Here is a 20,882-nt window from a genome sequence, read left to right as displayed (position 1 = left end):
ATTTGTTCTCACTATGTGATCGGTCTAAAAATTGATACGATAAATTCCTAATGTTGATTTTCCAAATAAACTCTCCTTACTCATTACGATCTGCTTGATTTGATAAATAAAAAAAAACCCTGATAAGAGTGAAATAACTCTTCCCATTAAACTGCTGAAAAAAAAAATGAAATCTGCAGTATCACATCCAAGCTAAATTTCACTTTACGCGATGTTCTTATTAAGGCCATTTAGTAATGCAGCTGCACAGTTTTCTCAAACCTTTTGAATTTCCGCCTTCGAGGTATTTTTTGTGAGAATACCCAAACATAAAGAAAAAAGTTTTTAAGTTACCTGTTTTTATCACGTTGGAGTCAATTCCATGCCACCTTTTTTTGCTTCATCTATTGTTGGTCCTCATTGTTGCTTGTTTTCTGTTGATTTAAGCGGCCTGGACAAACTGATTCAAATTTTGGTCCTTGTTTCCCGGTAAACCACTGGTGATAGAAAACTGCACTGGTATAGTTTTTTCTGCAAAGTGAAAATAGGTAGGTAATTCCTCTACTGTTTTTAGATGGATCATTCGTTTATTTTCACCGTAAGCTTTTAGTAAATTATAAACTTATAGACCTTATCACACCATCCCTTTCGCCCTCTACTTCAATGGAATGAATCGGGAGCTGTGGGTGGCACCGATACCCGGCCGAGCGTGCTTAACCGGTTTGTAGGTGAGAGAAAATTCGCCCAAATAATGTCCGATCATTTCCGGCTTGATTTCGGCCTGGTTGAAGGTTTTCCAGTTGTAGATTCCCACCATCGATCCGACCATCTCCGGAACGATAATCATGTTTCGCAAGTGGGTTTTTACGATGGCTGGCTTCTCTAGTGGGGGAGCATCCTTCTTGGCCTTGCGCAGCTTCTTCATCAGAGCGAGCGGCTTGCGGCGGATTCCTCGCTTGAAACGTCGCTTGGCTCTGCTGTGCTCCACCAGCAGATCATGCTTCATGTCCAGAAGCTGGTCCAAATCCACCCTACGGTAGGTGAATTTACGGAACGTACGCTTCGCTGTAGACTCTCTTACCTTAATTTCACAGCGAACACTATGTCACAAAGAATGCCGAATCCACTGTTAACTATTTCTGGAGACATTAATGTAGAATTATAATTGTGAACGATGCAAAAAAGTTGATGTTTTGATTCGTCTCGCTTTGTTTTGGTTTTCAGCCAGTGGTGCCAAATGAATAGATTCTCTAGGTTTGTTTTTTTTTTATGGTTTATCGATAGGGACCAGGGTGTTCCATACAGCAAATCGTGTCAAATTATCCCTTAGCATTTTTTTTTAAACCGTTGTACACTAAGTATCTGTCATTTTATATCATTTCACGGACAAAGTTTTTTATATGTGTGATTTGAGAGACTTTTTTATCATCTCTTTCTAAGATGTACTGATTGAGAAACCGTTGCATTTTGTTTGCAATAGGCGATAGAATCGCTGTCCCGTTTAGGTGATGGTTTTCTATGAATGTGAGTGATTTGACAGATAATTTTTGACAGATCTTACCGGTTTTACTTAAGGAGAGAAAGAATAAATTTTCGCTGCCATCGCTCATTGTCAAAAAGGACTGAAGTTATGTTTGATTGATTTTTTTAAGTAATTTATTTATTTGAAATGGCTCATACCTTGAGGCTTTAAGAAGCCAAACTCGTTTTGTATGTTCACAATTGTTTGATCAGGTCTACATCACTTAATCACTTTTTATCATTTTTTTTTCTTATTGAAGAGAACAGACAATAGATAGGGAAATAAGAAAATGCAAAGAATTAAAGACGAAGATCAATGTTCGATTGACACAAACTGAAAATAATTTCAAAAAAACTTCAAATCAGGCATGTTCTATTTAAAAGTTTTCATGATAAATTAATTTTTCAAGCTTTTTATTTAGTGATTTCGTTTGAAAAAAAAGCTTAAGAATTCAAACAGACAGTTTTGAAGCATTTGTTTTAATATTTTTAATCAATTCATATAACTTACAAGAACATTTTGAACGAAAATAAAATTTCAAGCGAATTATTTTTATGAAAATAAAAAATTAACCTCAGCCTAATGAATCGTATTTTACGATAATGAAATTAAGTACAGACTCAACATTCGATTGAGGCACGGTTTGATTTTAGCACATGTACCAAAATAGAAGGGTTTATTTAAGTTACATACATTACCTAGATTTCTTTTCTTATTTCACAGGACCAATATAATTAAGACAAACACCTTCAATATGTTTTTACGTTCTAATATGTTGAAAAATTATTGAAAAAAAAAAGATGTACTCTAAAATACCAAAAATGATTGAAATTTGAAAATAATAAAAAAAAATACAGACATAATTCAAAAAATGATAAATTATTTTTTCAGGGTTCGATTGGCAACTTTAAAGTGTTCTGACACGTTGCCAAAATCGAATGTCGTGTTCTGTATAAGAATTGTATCGTTACACAACTAATTTTGTGTGGAATTTAATGATGCCTTAATGATGCCTGTTTTTGCAATGTTTAAAACATCAACACTTAGAAATTTGCACATTATGCCGGTAGCGGAGAAATTCTTTGTTTTTTTTATTTCGATTTCAATTTTAACACCTAATGAAATCTGATTTTTCATCACAGGGAATTGAACACCAAATCATGCTATCCTTTCGATCTCACTTCCTGCTCTATCACAATAAATGAAACCTGAATGATGCCTCGTTTTGTTATCTTGAAAAAATCGAAACCAAAAAAAGCTTTCGTTTTGGTCTCAATGCCTTATTTAGGTATTAGTCAGGTATCATTATTCGGCATATTGATGCTTTAATGAAACCTAGTTTTGCTATCGGGAAAAACACACTACTAAATTATGCTATCATTTTGGCATTGGTAGCTCATTTTGGTAACTGTTTGCTATCGATTCAGGCATCAAAGTCTGCTCGGGGGACCACAAAAACAGATGAAATTTCAATTTGTAAAAAAATTGCGCAAAGTAGTGAACTTTGAAAAATTCCAGTAATTTCAATTTTTGTTGCATCAAAAATCTAAAGACAGCAAAATACAGGTCGGACTCGATTATCCGGAGTATCGATTTTTTTTTCACTCCGGATAATCGAATCTTCCGGATAATCGAATCATAAAAAAATGATTTTTTTCAGCCTGAGGACGTTAAATTGTAATTTTTTTGTGCATTATTTTTGTAAAATGCAGTGGCGTATAGCCAGAAATCATTTTTTTTAGGAAAAAGGGTAAAGTCGTGATAAGAAAAAAAAAAACAAATATGTAATATTAAACAATTACTGGTTTCACTTTACCTTGAACTGACACATCTCGGAAGTGATTTTTGTTCTCATGCTTCGTTATTCAATGAATGAATTTGTTTTTAAGCTTAAATAAACGAGAAGTTTCCTGACAAGAAATATGAATTTTATTTAACCAAAATGAGAATGTAACAAAAAAGAATATCAAAAGGGGAACATACTGAAATGACACCCTAGCTTAAGTCCCTCTTTTTCTTACTACTTTCACGTTTGTACATTTGATCATACTTTGAAAATAAACTAAAATACATTTCAAAATCCACTCATTTTCAACCGAAGACAATCGATAATTAATTAATTAAACTAGATAAAAAATAATTAACCCGTTACTTCCCACGATTTTTTTTTTAATATTTGAACAACAAAAAAACTTTTGTAAAGAAAAAGCTTGAACAAAAGTTGTTCCCCATGGCCTCAAAAGTTGTAATTCGTTGAAAAAATTATGATTGTTTCAATAGCTGCTATATTGTTTTTCAATAGTTACTATATCTAAATTTCAAGAAGGCTTATAGACAAGCACAATGAGTACACAAGGAAGTTTATAGAATAATTGACTGCATCATAGTAGATTTACAAACTTGATAAAGACGCAAATGTTGTAGATCGCTTGTGCTACCATGGGATGTAGAGGGTTAAACACATTGACAACTCTTATTCTTACCCTTCCTGTTCCTAGCTACGTTCTTGCTTGACCACATATTTATATTATGTATTATAGAGTTAATGAGTTTGATCTTGAACAATACACTGTGGATAACCGAGTTTTAGTATAAAGTACAACTACTATACTAGTCCCTGAACCCCACTAACTCCGTCCAAAGCTGATAAAAATATTATTTTGTGAATTATAGTACTAATTTATTTAAAAAATCAAAATGAAAGTTAAAAAAAAATTTAAATTCCGGATAATCGAGTCTAAAATTCCGGATAATCGAACTCCGGATAATCGAGTCTCCGGATAATCGAGTCCGACCTGTATTAGAATTTTAATAAAGTTTGTTGTGATATTTTTTCTAAAACTCTACCATCGCTAAAACAGTATTTATTAGCAATCGAATGAAAAGTAGGTTTTTTAGACCACTTTTTCGAACTTTTTGTGACCATGTCATTAAAAAAAATTTTAAAAAATATTTCTTGTCTTCATGATGTAGGCATTAACTTCAGCTTTCATATGCATAAGGTGTTTTTTCGGATTTTTTTTTCTTTCATGCTGAATAACGAGAAAACTTGTAACTTTAGCTGTATATAATGTTCTAAACATATTTTACTGACATTACAAGGTTTCTATTGATATAAGTTTTATATGAAGTTCATAATAATTCAAACGACTTAAATAGATTTTACTTTTGTGGTGTCAAAATGACACCAAAAGTCGGAAAAGGGAGTTTTTTTGTCCAGGCTTCCAGGGTTCGTCCATAAAAAAAAGTAAAGATGCAATATTGAAGAACTTTTGAATTCATTTAGGGTCCCCGAAGAAATTTTTGTATTTTGAAGCTTCTGAAAAAAGTTTCAAGCCTTGAAGATGATTTAAGTGACGAGTATTATGTGTTCGTATTCCCGTTGTGAAATGTAGGTTTTGAATAGAAGTTGACGAATGCAGGTTATCAAAAACATACAATATAGTTTGGATATCACAAAGATCTGATAAGGGTAAGATATTATGGACTTTAGATGAATAAATAAACCTAGTTTGATGCAACAAAGGAAGATTGTAAATATTTTTCAAGCATCTATTTGGCAAAGTTTGAAGTATATGTAAGTGCGAAAGAGATGCTCGTCCCCAGACTGTTATAAGATAGTGAAATAAAGAGTGAATGAATGCAAAATAGAATTTTTAAAGAACATGTTGTGGCACAAAGTTCTTCAATCTCCACAGAGGGGAGAAATTATTTTTTCCAAATGTTGTGTATAACAACTCCAGGAAAGAGTAGGTACTGTCTAAATGAATACCTAAGTATTTGAAGGGTTTCATCTCTTGTATGGCAAACTGATTCATATGTGGATCTCTGTGTTGTGATATTACTTTCCTGGATGAATAACATGTATTTAGTTTTTTCGTAGTTTAAAGAGAGCAGATTGCTATTTAATTGCTATTTAATATTTAAAAATGTAGATAGCAGTTTAAAATCATATTCCAGGTTTGCTTCCAGGTTCCATGCTGCTTTTCAAGCCACAGGTACAGATGGCTTGCCAAACCAAATATTTCTTCGCGAACTTTGACAGTTTCATGTGCTTGCAAATATCTGCTACCTTTCCCCTTCCTTTTGCCGTATAAAACTCCTGTCCTTGAAGCTGCTTGTAGTCGGCTTTGACGTAGGTTTCGTCGTCCATTACAACGCAGTCAAACTTCGTCAGCATCGTCGTGTACAGCCTCCGGGATCGCGCTTTGGCCGTCGTATTTTGTTTATCATCGCGATTTCGAGTCATTACCTTCTTGTAAGTCGATAGTCCGGCTCGTTTTTTGGCTCGATGCACGGTTGTAGACGATACACCAAGCTTATTTGCGGCATCTCGGAGAGAGAGGTTAGGGTTTCGCTTGAAACTACCGGCAACTCTCTCAGTCGTCTCAGTGGCTTCCGGTTTTCGATTCCCCCCGATCCAGACTTCCTGGCTGTCGACAAACGTTTCCCAAACACTTTAATTACATTTGTAACGGTTGATTTGGCAACTTTTAGCGATTTTGCCAGCTTTGCGTGCGAGTAGCTCCGATTTTCGCGATGCGCGAGCAAAATTTTGATACGCTGCTCTTCTTCCTTGGACGGCATTTTGACAACTAAAGAGTGAATTCCAAAATCAAAATAGGAGCAACATTCTACACACACATCTTCAAAATGAGGGGTGTTCAGGTTTTTTAAAAGCAAAATTTAAAGAAATGCGTCAAGTTGATATTTACCAAATTTTGACCGTATCACCCTTTATCCAAAGTTTTCTATCTGAAGCGAATATTCAAAATTCCTTAGTGCCTTGGCAAATGAAGATCTTTTGTTTTAACAGTCAGCAAAAATGGAGTCCCAAAATGTAATTAATTTTGCAGGAAAACAGCAAATCTTATATATAAAAATGAAGGCGTTTTCTCTGTAATAACATCACGTATGAATGGTCGGTCGGAATGAAGTGAAATTTGATGTCTAAAGGTTTTTTGGGTCAGAGATGGTTTGTATAATAATTTCAAGGATCTCACTTTTTATGAAAGGGGGGTCCCCATACAAAATTATCTCTTTACATCTTATATATAAAAATGGAGGCGTTTTCTTTGTAACAACATCACGTATGAATGGTCGGTCGGAATGTAGTGAAATTTGGTGTCTGAGAGTTTTTTGGGTCAGAGATGGTTTGTATAATAGTTTCAAGAATCTCACTTTTTATGAAAGGGGGGTCCCCATACAAAATCATCTTTTCTTCAGCACATCTTATATATAAAAATGGAAGCTTTTCCTTTGTAATCATCACGTACGATGAAGTTAAGAACGTTAGGATGAAATAAAACTTTAATAACGATTTATTTATTTAATGGTAAAACGAAGTTTACCGGGACAGCTAGTATATCAATAAAAGTGGATAAAACATACCGGAACATGAATTAAATTCATTTTAGGACCGATACACTAACGCATCTGTGAGTTAGTTTGGAAAAAGCATTGCGTTTAATTTTATCACAAACGTATCGTTGCTTTTTACCAAATTTTTTTAACTTTTCCACTTTCAACTGGAATTTGTTGGGCACTATTTCAATGATGCGATAACTGATAATTTTTAAAGATATACATATTTTTCTAGGGCAAACTCTGGTGAAATCCGTTTGCACTTGCCCCGGTGTATCTTATGTTGTATTTTAGTATTATTGGCTAAGTTTAGATAAGGTTTTTCTCTCCGTTAATTTTCACCCCAAATAAATTTTCCAAAATCCCATTGCTTCAAGAACTCTTTGGATTGTTTCTACACGGAAAATAAAAAAAAAAGTAAAATTTACCGAGATAGCAAGGTGAACGCTCGTGAAAGCCAAAAAGGTAAGTTCTACCTCTTCGAGGTGAAACTCACCTCACAGCGAGGTAAAATTGACCTTAATCGATGTTGGAAAAAAGGCACAATTCACCGATAAAAAAGGTGAATCTAACCTCGTAGCGAGGTGATGTTTACCTGAATTGAGCTCAATAAAAAAGTATAATTCACCTAGAAAAAAAGGTAAATCCAAATAAGATAAAACTTACCTCGTAGCGAGGTGGAATTGACCAGGATTGAGCTAAACAAAGCGATACAATCATCTCGAACAAAAGAACTAACTGCCGAATCCGTTTACTGAGGTTAAGCTGTTTTGTAACTCAGAAGGGAAGTTTTGTTTCGTGCCAATATGGAAAAATCGAAACAGAATGGTAAGTGTTTTCTTAGCTATTATTTAGTTGTGCTGGTTCTCATCATAATAATTTGCTTTTATTTCAGATCAGCCCAGCTTCGAGGTGTATTCCACGTCATCCTCCAGATATCATTCCGGAAAAGCCGGACCTGAAAAGCCTGGATAAGTCGCCATTATGGCGCGGAAGAACGCGAAGCCGAATTGCCACGAGCCTGGCGAAAAAAGGACTTTCCTCAATATTTTTTTTAAACAAGGTGATATATTTAAATAATGATATAATGAATTGTCCCTATTTATTTTTAAAATAAATAAAAAATTTTAAAAGAATTTTGTTTTCATTTTTATTGAAGAAACCAACCAAACCAACTAGCATTTACCTTTCAAATCATTGAATGGGAAAACGATATTATCTACTATTTTGCTATAGGTGAATGCGAAAAAGGTAAAATTTACCATTTTTCTAGGTGAATTGGAAAAAGGTAAAATTTACCTTTTTGCTAGGTGAATGAAAAAAGGTAAAATTTACCTCGAAAGAGGGGTGGAAAAAAATCACCTCGCAAAAAGGTAAATTTTACCTTTTTTTATTTTCCGTGTAGGTTATTAAATCTTATTTGCCAGAGTGTGACGCACAAAAAGTGAATCAGGGAAATGTCGTAATTACAAATATTGATGACATGTGTTTTTCGGCATTCATTAAGTTTGAATACGAATAAACTAAAATCAACAAACTTTCTTGTTTCAACATACATTATTCCGTCAATGGAATAAATTAAGAGAAATAATGAACTTGTTGTTGATGACAGAACAAAATTATAAATTCGCAAACACAGATGAATCAATAAACTGATACTAGTGTTAGCAAAGCCGATGAGAACAAGAATTAGCTAATCATTTGATACATTTCTCGAAGAAAAGAGAACAGACGGTGATATAAAATTGACAAAAAAAAACTTCAAGTATGATGATCATTTAATAACTGTATATTTTCACTATATCATGTATAAAACCAAAGCCTCGTACAAACGTGGGATCCACACATCTTCGTCATTCGAAGACGAAACCTGGAAAAATTGTTCCATCTGATATCCATAAACGCACCCTCTGAAGTTGCCAGTTGCTAAAAATTGGTGAGGCTAACAACAAAAATGTGATATGATGATAAGCCTCCCTCACAAAGTTTATAAGTAAAAGTAATCAATTATCCTAAAGGTAATCTTACGTTTTCATGATTTGGTATGGTTAATTACATACTAATGCTTCGATTTATTGTATATGTTTGCGATTTGGAAGACATCACGTATTTGAACATTACTTTCACTAAGCTTATGGTAACTTTAGGTCGAATCAATGGACAATCGTATCTTTTGTCTTATTGAAAAGGGATATTCCCCAAAGGGAAACAGTTAAGTACCTTACTCTAATACTCTTATTTGTTAGTTTATTACAATTAACCATTGTAATAGTGGCAACACTTGATCCAGTGTAGTCTTCAAAGATTCCTAGTTCATAATGATAGTCTAAGCCCCTTGTCAATCATCTTTGGCAAAATGCTGCTCTATTTCCTGGAAACTTTTGCCGAAGGTCTCCGGAACCCAGCCGTAGATGTAGATCATTCCGGCAAAGCTAGTGATGCCGTACACGTAGAAAATACCCTCGATGGATACCAGCTCCAGAAGGTAGGGAAAAACTTTGACCACCGCAAACATCAGCACGTAGGCTACGGATACGACGAAACCTCCCAGTTTACCCTTAACGTCGGTGGGAAGAACCTCCCCGATCATGGTCCACGGGAGCACGAGGTATCCCAAGGCGCTGAAGCAAACGTAGCCTAGCACACAGGCAAGAAGAAAGTAACTACCGTAGGTGGGGTAACTTTCACGACCTGCCTTCCGAACGAAGTCCAGGTACAATGCTGCTACCACGGAAAATGAACCCATTAGGCAGGCTGAGATCAAAAGCAACGGTCGACGGCCGTACTTCCGGGAAAATCTGAAAAAAGGTCAAAAATAAGTTTAAAGTATATTTTTAACAAATGGACTACAAACCCAGACGTCAGGATCGACATGACGAACCGTATCAACCCTAAGAACACCAGTGCGTTGTACTCGTTGAAGCTCTGCGCTCGTGAGCCTCCGATTTCCATGAACACGTTCAAGGCATAGAAGATGAGCACGTAAGCTCCCGAAAGTTGTTGGAACAGAAACAGCAGCAGAAGCACCGAAAGTGGTCGATAAACCCTGGGATGAAGGTACGTTTTTAGCGAGAAGCTGGCCTGTTTTGCGGTTACGGCAACCGAGGTCGATCCGGCGGTTGAACCCTTTTCAACCGGACTTCGATGTGGACTACGTTCGGTTGCGATCAACTGGCGGTACTGTTGATCGGCGAGCTGAAACGAAAAATGGGTTTTAGGATCATGGTCATCGCCTATGATTGATTTTGAAATAAACAAGTTGAAGAGATTGTTGTACATATGTAGCCCATATGACCAGAAGGTTAACATAGAATTACGATAACCTCTTTCCTTTTGGTAATTAGTTTCTTGTTATAAATAAGTGAACTCGATAAGGATTGAACAATTTTGCAGTTGAGTTAAATATCAGTATTAATAAAAATTTAACTTAATCTCACCACAAAACTTCATCAAATTTATCACTTGAACTTACTTCGCAACATAAAAATATACAAAATACAAAAAAAAGGTCAGAATAAGCTTCTAGGTCCTAATCCTGATTAGGAACCAGATATTGATCTTATTCCGAAACCTGATCCTAAATCAGATTCCAATCCTGATACTGAATCTAACGATTCTAATCCGAGACACAGTCGTCAAGAACATGATCCCGGATTATTAGTTTGAAATTTGTATGCTACTGAAATTGCAAGAGTTAATAGCATGGTTCCTGCACATGGATTATGAAGAAACCTTATTTTGATCTTGATCCTGGATCATGATCTCGATTATTATCTTGAATCCTTGATGTCGGATACTGGATCATGATTCCGGATCCATATCTTCTCAGATCCAGATTCTGGATCATTAATCCGCGCCCTGGCCTTGGTCTTGGATCGCGATTCCTGTTTTTGATCATGATAATGATCCTGGACCTTGAATTTTGATTCCGGATTTTGGTTTCTAGACCCCAATCCTTTATACTGATTCGACTTCTGATTCTAATTCTGGATTGATTGCTCGATTGTTTGATTGGAGATACTTTAAATCTAATTCTGGAATTGACTCTGGACCTTAGCTCTAATTTAGATTCCGGAATCCTGAACCCAGACCTGTAACTTTATACTGGGTTCTAATATTAGATTTTGGATTAAAAATCTACAGTACCGTTCATAATTGTATAGAAATTGGAAGCAAGCGCACTGTCACTCCGACTTTGAACTTCCATAACTTTTTACTCTGATGATATTTTTCGATCATTTTTTTTGCGTTAGATAGATCAACTATCACACTATTATACCACAAAATTTGAGCTTTCTGGAGTTTGTGTGGCCTGAGATACAGTAATTCTACGAAAATCGGACTTTTTGGACTTTTCTCATTCAAACTGCAATATCTCAGAAACTACGCTACATTTTTCATTGAAATTTTACAGAGTGATTGTTGAAATATGAAGCTAACTTGTCTGAAGTTTTCGAAAAATTCTATCGATGAAATCAAAAGTTACGTGAGGTGCAATATTTCAGGCATGAACCTTGAAATGCGATTTCTATAGAACTTTGGACGATTCGTGAGAACAAAAATCGTTTCCATCCAACAATCAGTCAAAAAATGTCTGGCAAAATCAATGAAGAAATGAAAAAATGGAATTAAAGATCTTTTTGTGTTTTGAAATCAGAATCTTGCAATATTTTTTTGATTTTTTGGTTGAAATAAACTTACTGGTTCATCAGTCTTATCGGGTACACGAATCTATGAATACGCGTGTTTTCACATCGTATTATTTTCGGAAAAACCATCGATAAAACGTTTCTTAAAAGTGATAATTATCACTTTAAAATATGTCTCAGCATTCATATAAGGACAAGCGAGTGTTAAAATTTATTTCAAACTACTGAAAGTCTTGAAATATCGAATATTCTGTTTGTCGGATTGATACTATTGTTGACACTCAGTGACCCGAGCAGAAGGTGATAACTAACCTCAAAAACGTTTGAAAAAGCGCAACTCGTTTTTTGATCGTCGTCAAGTTAAAAAGTGAACTTCTGCGGAAGTAGACTTCTTTCCCGCCATGGCGGGAACATCCCCAGGGGATCCTCCCTATCCGATTGAGGGAACCTTACCAGCCTACATGGCAACACGCCGTAACGATGGAATACTTCGTGTGCTATTGCTCCGTGCTAAAGTAGTTAGAGAATCGAATGAAAATGATGTCCATCAAACTCCAAACTCTCAAATTAGTCAGCAAGTGGAGCAAGATAGATTGCCATCAAACCCATTCTTAATTGCCCGTTCTATCGAAGCTGTTATCGGGTATGAAAATCGATCGTTGGTAACCGCCGCAAAAGAAGCACGGGGTACACGATATGTTCTCCGTACTCAGTCTCCCCAAGTGTACAAGGCTCTTTTGGAAATGTCGCATCTACTTGATGAAGATAAATCTCCAGTGGAAGTGGTTGATCATCCCAGGTACAATTTTACAAAAGGGATAGTATACGACGTGGATACCATCAAAGTCCCAGATCAAGATCTTCTAAATGAACTGAAGAACCAAGGAGTCACAGCCGTCAGACGGATAACAAAAACAGAGAACAAAGTTGTTAAAAATACACCGCTGATAATACTTACGTTCCGAGGAACAATTCGTCCCGATCATATATTCTTTGGTTTCATCCGCATCAATGTACGAACATATTACGACAATGTACAAATATGCCGTAACTGTGCAGCTTACGGACATTCCCCTAAGAATTGCACAAGTGAAACGGTGTGCCTTACTTGCTCCCAAAGCCATCAAACTCTGGAAAACCAACCTTGCCCCAATCCTCCTTACTGCTGTCATTGTGAAGGTGGTCATTCTCCGGTGAGCAAAGTCTGTCCTGTTTTTCGGAAAGAAGAAGCAGTGATACGTCTTAAAACTGATCGGGGAATTTCTTTCATCGAGGCGCGAAAAGAAATAGAAGAGTCGTCGAAGGCTCCTAGCTACGCCAGTAAAGTGCAAGGCCGTTTGAACGATAGCTCCGATAAAGACCGAGAGATTAAAATTCTTCGTGACGAGCTTGAAAAAATTCGCGAGCATATGAAGCACTAAAATCGGAGCTCGAAGCCCTTAAGCAAAACATCAATCTTTCTGCACCATCAACCATTTATCAAAATAAAACATCTGAACCAAAAGAAACACACCAGACTAATACTTCGAACGATAAAACTCAACAACTCGAAAAAACGCACATCTCTCGGAAAGACTCGGGACCGAAACAATCGAAAACAAATAACCAACCAAAACCTCAACGAATCTCGAAAAGCTACTCCCAAAATTCTATAAATCGAATCGCCACTAGAAGCATGAGCTTAGCTTAGCTTAGCTTGATCGACTACTCACATCCACCTTAAATCATTGAACCCGAAATGTTTTGTACATATTTTTCAGTAGGCTATAAAAATTCGATGCTATTAGATTTTTTTGATCAACTTAATTTTGATGAAGGTTAACACATTTCGAATTCCATGATCGCTGGCGTGACTCAGTAGAACTAGTTCTACATCGCCAATGGTTGCTACTCCGTGATTGACCGAGGCCATCAATTTTGCCCAGAGGTCAAAAGAATGGTGTCTGGGATTGACAGCACATTCACAATGAACAAAACTGATGCTCTCTCTTTGAACATCAATAACGGCGCCGGCCACGTCCTAGTAGTCAATGGAATCGAATCGCCACTAGAAGCATGAGCAGAAAAAGAAATTTGGATATATCTCCCACATCAACAGATTCCGATCTAAAGAGATTTTCAACCTGCCCGGAACCTAGTCAAGAGGTGATCATATCCACTGATGACACCGAGATGCTCTCTAGCGACCACGAATAAAACAACTTTTGCTTCATAAATAATCTCCTAATATTTATTGTTTCTAAATGGCCAACTACACAAAAATAACTGATCAGCAACTTATCAACAATATATCCAAAAAACAAACAACCACTGTTCTTCCACAAAACACTACCGTCTCAGCTGTCGCTGACGGATGCCAACCGGAATCTTCAGATCTAAGCACACAGGACATCACAAGACGAATCAACACCATCGTACCGTCGCTTCCATGAAACAACGTAGACAATCTTGCCACAGAAGCTCCGCAATCATCACTTCCCCCGCATAGCCTTTCACAGGCCCCACCGTCGATCCAAGGGACTTCGGTGGTTGCTAGTGTTTGGCAACCGGGGGGTACTAAGGTCAGTATCCAATCCGCTATGAACGAAACTGTTCCTACTCGTCCACCAATTCCAGGATTTGCGGCAGACTGGGACCCAGGCGAGGGAACCAGCTCTCGTTTCGCTCCGAAAAATACTTCCTCAATCCCAGCATCGCATCTTCTCAACGTAAAACACATTTCCAACAAACAAGCCGAAACCCGGACACCTTCGATAGCAAGTGACTGCTGCGAATCTCGAGCTCAACTGAGGAATAGTAATCCCGCCCGCTGTCAAGCTCGCCAGTGGAACACCTCCCCGCTCAACACTCCCGAGGACCTCGCATGTAGAGAGCAACACAAGGTCAACTCTCTTTTGCTCAACTCCTACCCCGGCGTCTCAATCCATCTACCAAACGAAAATATCTCTGAGCTGGAGACGAGTGAAAACAACAACAATCATCTGAGTCTCTCGCCATTACCTCCCCCGCACAGCCTTTCACAGGCCCCGCCGTTGATCCAAGGGACTTCGGCGGTCGCTAGTGATCGGCAAACGGGAGGTCTAAAGGTTCGTTCATCCTCTTTCATAAGCCGAACATCAGCTATCGCTTCCAATTTTCCACAGTTTAAGGCATCTGAACCTACAGAAGACATCATCAGCTTTAACCAGATTTTTCACACCGAAACAGCACAATTCCCCCCGCACGGCCTTTCACAGGCCCCACCGCAGATCCAAGGGACTGCGGTGGTTGGCAGTGATCGGCAACCGGGAGGTACCAAGGTCAGTACCCTCTCCGATATGAATGAAACAGTTACTACTGCTTCGCCACTTCTAGGCTCTTCACCAAATTCGGACCCCGAAAAAGAATTTCCACCACGTTCGGAATCAAATGATTCTTGTGAATCTCGACAGCAACCGCAAAATAGCAGAATCACCAGCCGTCTGGCCCTTCAGTGGAACATCAATGGTTTGATGAACATTTTAAACGATCTTGCTCTCCTCGTCACTCGCAACCCTCCAGATGTTCTCGCTCTCCAAGAATTGCATAGAATAAACTCTCCCCATCTTAACTCCTGGCTTGGCGGTAGGTATAAATGGTACACAAAAAACGGAGAGACCAGATACCAAAACGTAGCGATTGTTGTTCGAAATCCTATTCCACATACTGTTATCAATTTGAGTAGTCCTCTCCTCGCGATCGGTATTAAAACCGAATCTCTTACACCGACTTCGTATGTGTCAATTTATTTGCCACCTGGAAAAATCTCTGATTTGGAAAAACATTTGACTGAGCTACTCTCTCAACTCGACCGGCCGTTTATAATACTCGGAGATTTTAATGCTCATCACCGATCTTGGGGATCCTCGAAGTCGGATTCTCGCGGTGATATCATATCCAAAATAACAGAAAAACTTGACCTCACGATTCTCAACAATGGCTCCGATACTTTCATGAGAGGCCAAACCAGATCAGCCATAGATCTGTCCATATGCTCACCAGGTTTCGTCAGTTCAGTTGATTGGAGAGTTCATCATGACACCAGAGGAAGCGATCATTTTCCAATTGAAATAACCAAGAGAACAACTATTCCCATGCTACAACGTAAAAAAAGATGGTGCTATGATAAAGCAGATTGGGAAAACTTCGAAAATCTGTTACTAGAGAGGGTAGACTCTCACACCCATTACTCAGTGAACGATCTCACCAGCATCATCTTCGAAGTTAGTCAAGAAAGTATTCCCCGTTCAGGAGGCCGAATAGGTAAAAAAGCGACTCACTGGTGGAATGATGAAGTCAAGGCTGCCGTTAAAAATAGACGCAAGCATTTACGTGCCCTCAAAAAACTACCTTTAGGAGACCCGCGATATATTGAATATCATCACAATTATTGTACGGCAAGGAATTCTTGTCGGAAAATCATAGCTGATAGCAAACAACGCTGTTGGGAAGATTTCTTAGATGGAATAAGTTCCCAATCCTCGAGTTCCGAACTATGGCGAAGGGTAAATTCTTTGAGTGGAAAACGTAGATCACAGGGTTTCTTTATAAAAGTGAATGGAAATTTTACTGAGGAACCATCTGAGATAGTAGAAGGCCTTGGAAATTATTTTGAGGATCTCTCTGCATCGATCAACTACGATCATGATTTTCTAGCATTGAAATCTAAAATAGAAGCAGAAGATATCACTTTCAATCAAATGATCAACTTAGAATGTGACTACAATCAGACTTTCAGCATGAATGAACTTCTTTTTGCTCTAGACAGTTCAAGCGGACAGTCTACGGGACCTTGTATGATTGGGTATCCCATGCTCAAACGTCTTCCTCTACCAGTAAAATCGGCACTTTTAAAATGTTACAACAATCTTTGGTGTGATGGAACTTTCCCAACAAGCTGGAGCAACAGTTATGTTGTTCCGATCCCAAAAAATGGCACACAATGTCGTGAGCCTAGCCACTTTCGTCCGATAAGTCTCACGAGCTGCCCTTCGAAAGTCTTTGAGAGGATGGTAAATCGTCGCTTAACAACCCTGTTAGAGGAAAACAAATTGTTAGACGATCGACAACATGCCTTCCGTAGAGGTCGCGGAACAGGAACGTACTTAGCAGCTGTTGGTGACGTTATTAACAAAGCAATTCAGAATGGTTTTCACGTTGATTTAGTTTCACTCGACATATCCAAAGCTTATAACCGAACTTGGAAAATGGGTATCCTTATGCAACTGAAATCTTGGGGAATAGATGGCCGCCTTGGAAAATTCATCTGTAATTTCATGTCTGATCGAACTTTTCAAGTAATCGTCGGAGATACCAAGTCATCAATCAAACACGAAGAGAACGGGGTACCACAAGGATCCGTGTTGGCAGTTACTCTCTTTTTGATTGCAATGAACTCACTTTTTGCAGTTTTGAATAAAGGAATTCATGTTTTTCTATACGCCGACGATATTATAATTATCGTCACGGGAAAAAGCTTAAAAATAAATCGTCGTAAAATACAACTGGCAGTCAATCGCATATCAGGGTGGTCAAAATCTGTGGGATTTTCCATGTCAGCCGAGAAATGTATAAGAAGCCACATTTGCTTGGAAAATCACCATCCATGGAACTACAAAATAGAGCTCGAAAACAAAGAAATCCCATACCGAAAAGAACCGAAAATACTCGGAATAACGCTTGATCGCAGATTTTGTTTTGAACCGCACTGCAAACGAGTAAAACATGAAATTGCAAGCCGCTCAAGGCTGATAAAGACGATCAGCAAGCGCCATAATTTGAACAATCGTCGAACGCTGATAAGGATCGGTAACTGTGTAGTTACAAGCAGGCTACTCTATGGGCTGGAGATCACAAGTGGTGCTTTTGATAAACTCATTGATATTTTGAGTCCAGTCTACAACACTATGATTAGAAATGCCAGTGGTTTATTACCCAGCTCCCCAGCACTTGCTGCTTGTGCAGAAGCTGGTGTTCTACCTTTTCATATGATAGTGGCCCTTCATACAATCAAGAAGGCGATCAGTATAGCTGAAAAGTCACTTGTGAACCAAAGCGAACATACTTTGTACAACAAAGCTACAGAAATTTTTCGTAAATATACGAGGTTGGAACTGCCAAGTACAGAACGTCTAGAGCGAATTGGCGATCAACGATGGAACGCAGGTAACTTAAAGGTAGAGCTGGAAATCAAGAAGAAGATACGCGCCGGAGACCCTAAGAGGAAGGTAATAGCACACTACAACTCCTTAATCGAGAGGAACTACTTCTTTTTTGAAAAATACTTCACTGATGGTTCTAAATTGTCAGAAAAAGTTGGAGTCAGATTTTTAGGTCCTTCTGTGGCAATCGCAAAAAACCTACCCGGACAAGTCACTGTTTTTTCTGCTGAAGTAGCCGCTTTACTACTAGCTTTGCGTCATATCACATCTTCTGGAAACGCTGTTATTTTTACCGACTCTGCCAGCGCGTTAAGTGCTTTGCAGAATCCAAAAAATCGACACCCTTGGATTCAAAGAATTCAAAAACTCCATCCAACAAATGTATCTTTCTGCTGGATACCAGGTCACTCTGGTATTCGTGGCAATGAAGAAGCGGACAAGTTAGCTGCACTCGGCCGTGATGAAGAATCAGATCCTATCAATATTCCTGCTTCGGACATACATCTGTGGGTCAAAAAAAAAATTTGGGAAACATGGCTGAACACCTGGCGAACGAACAGAAACCTAGCATTGGTCAAAATCAAAGGAGAACCTTTCATCTGGAACGACCGAGAAATTAGGCAAGAGCAAATCGTTTTGTCAAGGCTAAGAGTAGGACACACAAGGCTAACTCATCGTCATACCATTGAAGGAGGAGCCGTCCCAAATTGTGAGCACTGTAACTGTAGATTGAATGTGGAACACATCATCGTAGAATGTCCCGGTCTCCATGGTATCAGAGAATCACATGACATCGATAAATCTATCCGCAACGCACTATCAAATGACCCAGCAAACGAAGAAAAATTATTAAGTTTTTTAAAAGAATCGTGTATTTACGACGAATTGTAATCCTTTTGTACGAATTTTAAATCTTCTAGAGGCGAACCAGCCTGTGGCTGAAAACCTCTCAAATAAAGAAAAAAAAAAAAAACTTACTGGTTGTAAAACATAAAAAATGATTTTCCTATGAAAACATTCGTCCAAAATTCTATAGAAATCGCATTTCTAGGTTCATGCCTGAAATATTGTACCTCGCGTAACTTTTGATCCCATCGATAAAATTTTCCAAAAGCTTCAGAAATGATAGCTTCACATTTTAACAATCACTCTGCAAAATTTCAACAAAAAATGTAGCGTAGTTTCTGAGATATTGCAGTTTGAATGAGAAAAGTCGAAAAAGTCCGATTTTCGTAGAATTAATGTATCTCAGGCCACACAAACTCCAGAAAGCTCAAAGTTCGTGATATAATAGTGTGATAATTGATGTATCTAACGCAGAAAATTAGATCAAAAAATATCATCATAGTAAAAAGTTATGAAAGTTAAAAATCGAAGTGACAGTGCGCGTGCTTTCAATTTCTATACAATTATGAACGGTACTGTATATGATGGGCCCCAACTATGCTCGTGAATTGTAACCCCGAATTCTGATTCTGATACTGATCATGATCCCGAATTCTGATTTTGGACCCTGATATCAGATTCTAAATCTTTGATCGTGATCCCAGATTCTAATCCTAATCATGATCTTGATCCCGGACCTGGATTATCATGTCGGATTCTGCATCTTGGTCCTGGATGACGATCTCAGATTCTGACCCTGATAGCAATCCTGGACTTGGATCTCAATCCCGGACTCTAGTTCCTAAGTCCAGATCCTCTATACTGATCCGTATTCTGATCTTACATGCTAGTTCTGGACCCTGTTCCTAATTCTAATACTGATCCTGATTCTTGATTCGGGATCGTTATCCCAGATTCCGAATTTATAATCGTGATTCCAGATTTTGGCATCCTTGATTCTCATTCTTATCGTGATGCTGGGTCCTGAATTTGGATCCTAAATCCTGGTCTCGCACTCTGATTGCAGTACCTGATCCTAGAATCTGATTCAGGATACTTATCAAGTTTCTTGGATGCTAATTCCGATTTCTGATCCCGGATTCTGTTGCTGATCCTGGGTCCTGACCCAGAATCTAGATCATAGACCATGATGCATATTTTGGCCCCCAATTCCGATAGCTGATAGTTGATGGTTGATTCCCAGATTCAGAACCTGATATCAGATCCTAAACCTCAGGATCCTAATGCCTATCCTGGATGCTGATGCAGATTTTGGATCTTTGAACCAGTACTAGAGCCTTGATTTTGGATTTCAAATCCTTCTGAACTCGATGTCTTATTTCGAGTGCTGATCCTAGATAAAGGTTGCTATATTGCTCTGTTTATCCGATTTGCCAGGATTTAATACAAAATTTCGAAACAGTCCAGTCTGGCTCGGTCGCCCAGATTTCGTTTCCAAAAACCCGGATATTCCCCGCATTTATTCACTTTCAAAAACAAATTGTTTGTGAATTTTTTTTATTTATGCCTCCAAAACTATTTTTTTTTTTGTTTTGAAAAAATAATCATGTAAGGTTTTTTGAAAGCCTTAAAATACGATATGAAATCTGTCGATGAGTGTCGATGAAAAAAAAATTAAATTTATTTTCCTCTTAACTTTTGTTGATTGATTTCTGGGTGTTGACAAAATTTGCCCGGATATTGCTCGGACTTTTGGTCGTCAATTTTGAAATAAAATGCCCGGATTTTGCCAGGTTTTTATATGAAATTGTCAGGATTTGTCGCGCTGAAGAAATCTGGCAACCTAAATCCGATTTTTGGAGTTACAGCCCGGATCCTGATCGCGAATCTTAATGATGGTTGAAAATAGATTTGATTCTGATCCTAATTCTGAGCTCTGATCTTGATCTTTATCCTAGACCCCGATCCTGGATTCTGATTTTGATCAAATATTTTATAGAATCTAGCATAAAAACGTTAAATTAATCAAGAGAATATTTAAAAAAAAATCCACAACTACAAACCTAGACGTGGTCCTGATTTCGATCGAGGATCAATGGTAAACATCAGCTACTGTTCATGAATATAGAAAAAATATATTGTTCATGGTTTTTTTTTTGTTCCGGATTTTGATTCTGATCACGAATTCCGTTCCTGATCTTTACCCTGGACCTTGATCCTAGATCTTTATCTGAGCCTAAGATTTCGATCATAAATCCTGATTCCGATGCTAAATCTTGAATTCTATCTTGAATCCTGGTTTCGATTTCAGATCCAGATTTCTTATTCTGATACTGACCTGAT

General features: G+C 37.8%; 2 protein-coding genes across 2 annotated transcripts; both read right to left on the bottom strand.

Annotated features, from left to right (window-relative positions):
• Window positions 1-609: 609 nt before the first annotated feature.
• LOC129754346 (uncharacterized) lies at window positions 610-1,170 on the bottom strand. Its single transcript, XM_055750351.1, has one exon. The coding sequence runs from the start codon at window positions 983-985 to the stop codon at window positions 635-637; it is 351 nt and encodes a 116-aa protein (XP_055606326.1). The 5' UTR covers window positions 986-1,170; the 3' UTR covers window positions 610-634.
• A 7,480-nt stretch (window positions 1,171-8,650) lies between these two features.
• LOC129757096 (facilitated trehalose transporter Tret1-like) lies at window positions 8,651-18,739 on the bottom strand. The gene is made up of 3 exons (XM_055754226.1): window positions 18,672-18,739; window positions 9,720-10,060; window positions 8,651-9,663 (listed from the first exon to the last, which is right to left on the bottom strand). Exons 2-3 carry the CDS (start codon window positions 9,815-9,817, stop codon window positions 9,204-9,206), a joined length of 558 nt encoding a protein of 185 aa, XP_055610201.1. The 5' UTR covers window positions 9,818-10,060; window positions 18,672-18,739; the 3' UTR covers window positions 8,651-9,203.
• Window positions 18,740-20,882: the final 2,143 nt, after the last annotated feature.

Source organism: Uranotaenia lowii, chromosome 3 (assembly GCF_029784155.1).
Source record: "Uranotaenia lowii strain MFRU-FL chromosome 3, ASM2978415v1, whole genome shotgun sequence".
Taxonomy (NCBI): Eukaryota; Metazoa; Arthropoda; class Insecta; order Diptera; family Culicidae; genus Uranotaenia; species Uranotaenia lowii.
This window is presented reverse-complemented; position numbering and strand designations above follow the sequence as displayed.

Coding starts and splice junctions, on each gene's coding strand:
- LOC129754346 (XM_055750351.1), bottom strand. CDS start 985: ATGAAGCATGATCTGCTGGTGGAGCACAGCAGAGCCAAGCGACGTTTC.
- LOC129757096 (XM_055754226.1), bottom strand. CDS start 9,817: ATGGAAATCGGAGGCTCACGAGCGCAGAGCTTCAACGAGTACAACGCA. Junction 9,664..9,719: donor ATGTCGATCCTGACGTCTGG/GTTTGTAGTCCA, acceptor ACCTTTTTTCAG/ATTTTCCCGGAAGTACGGCC.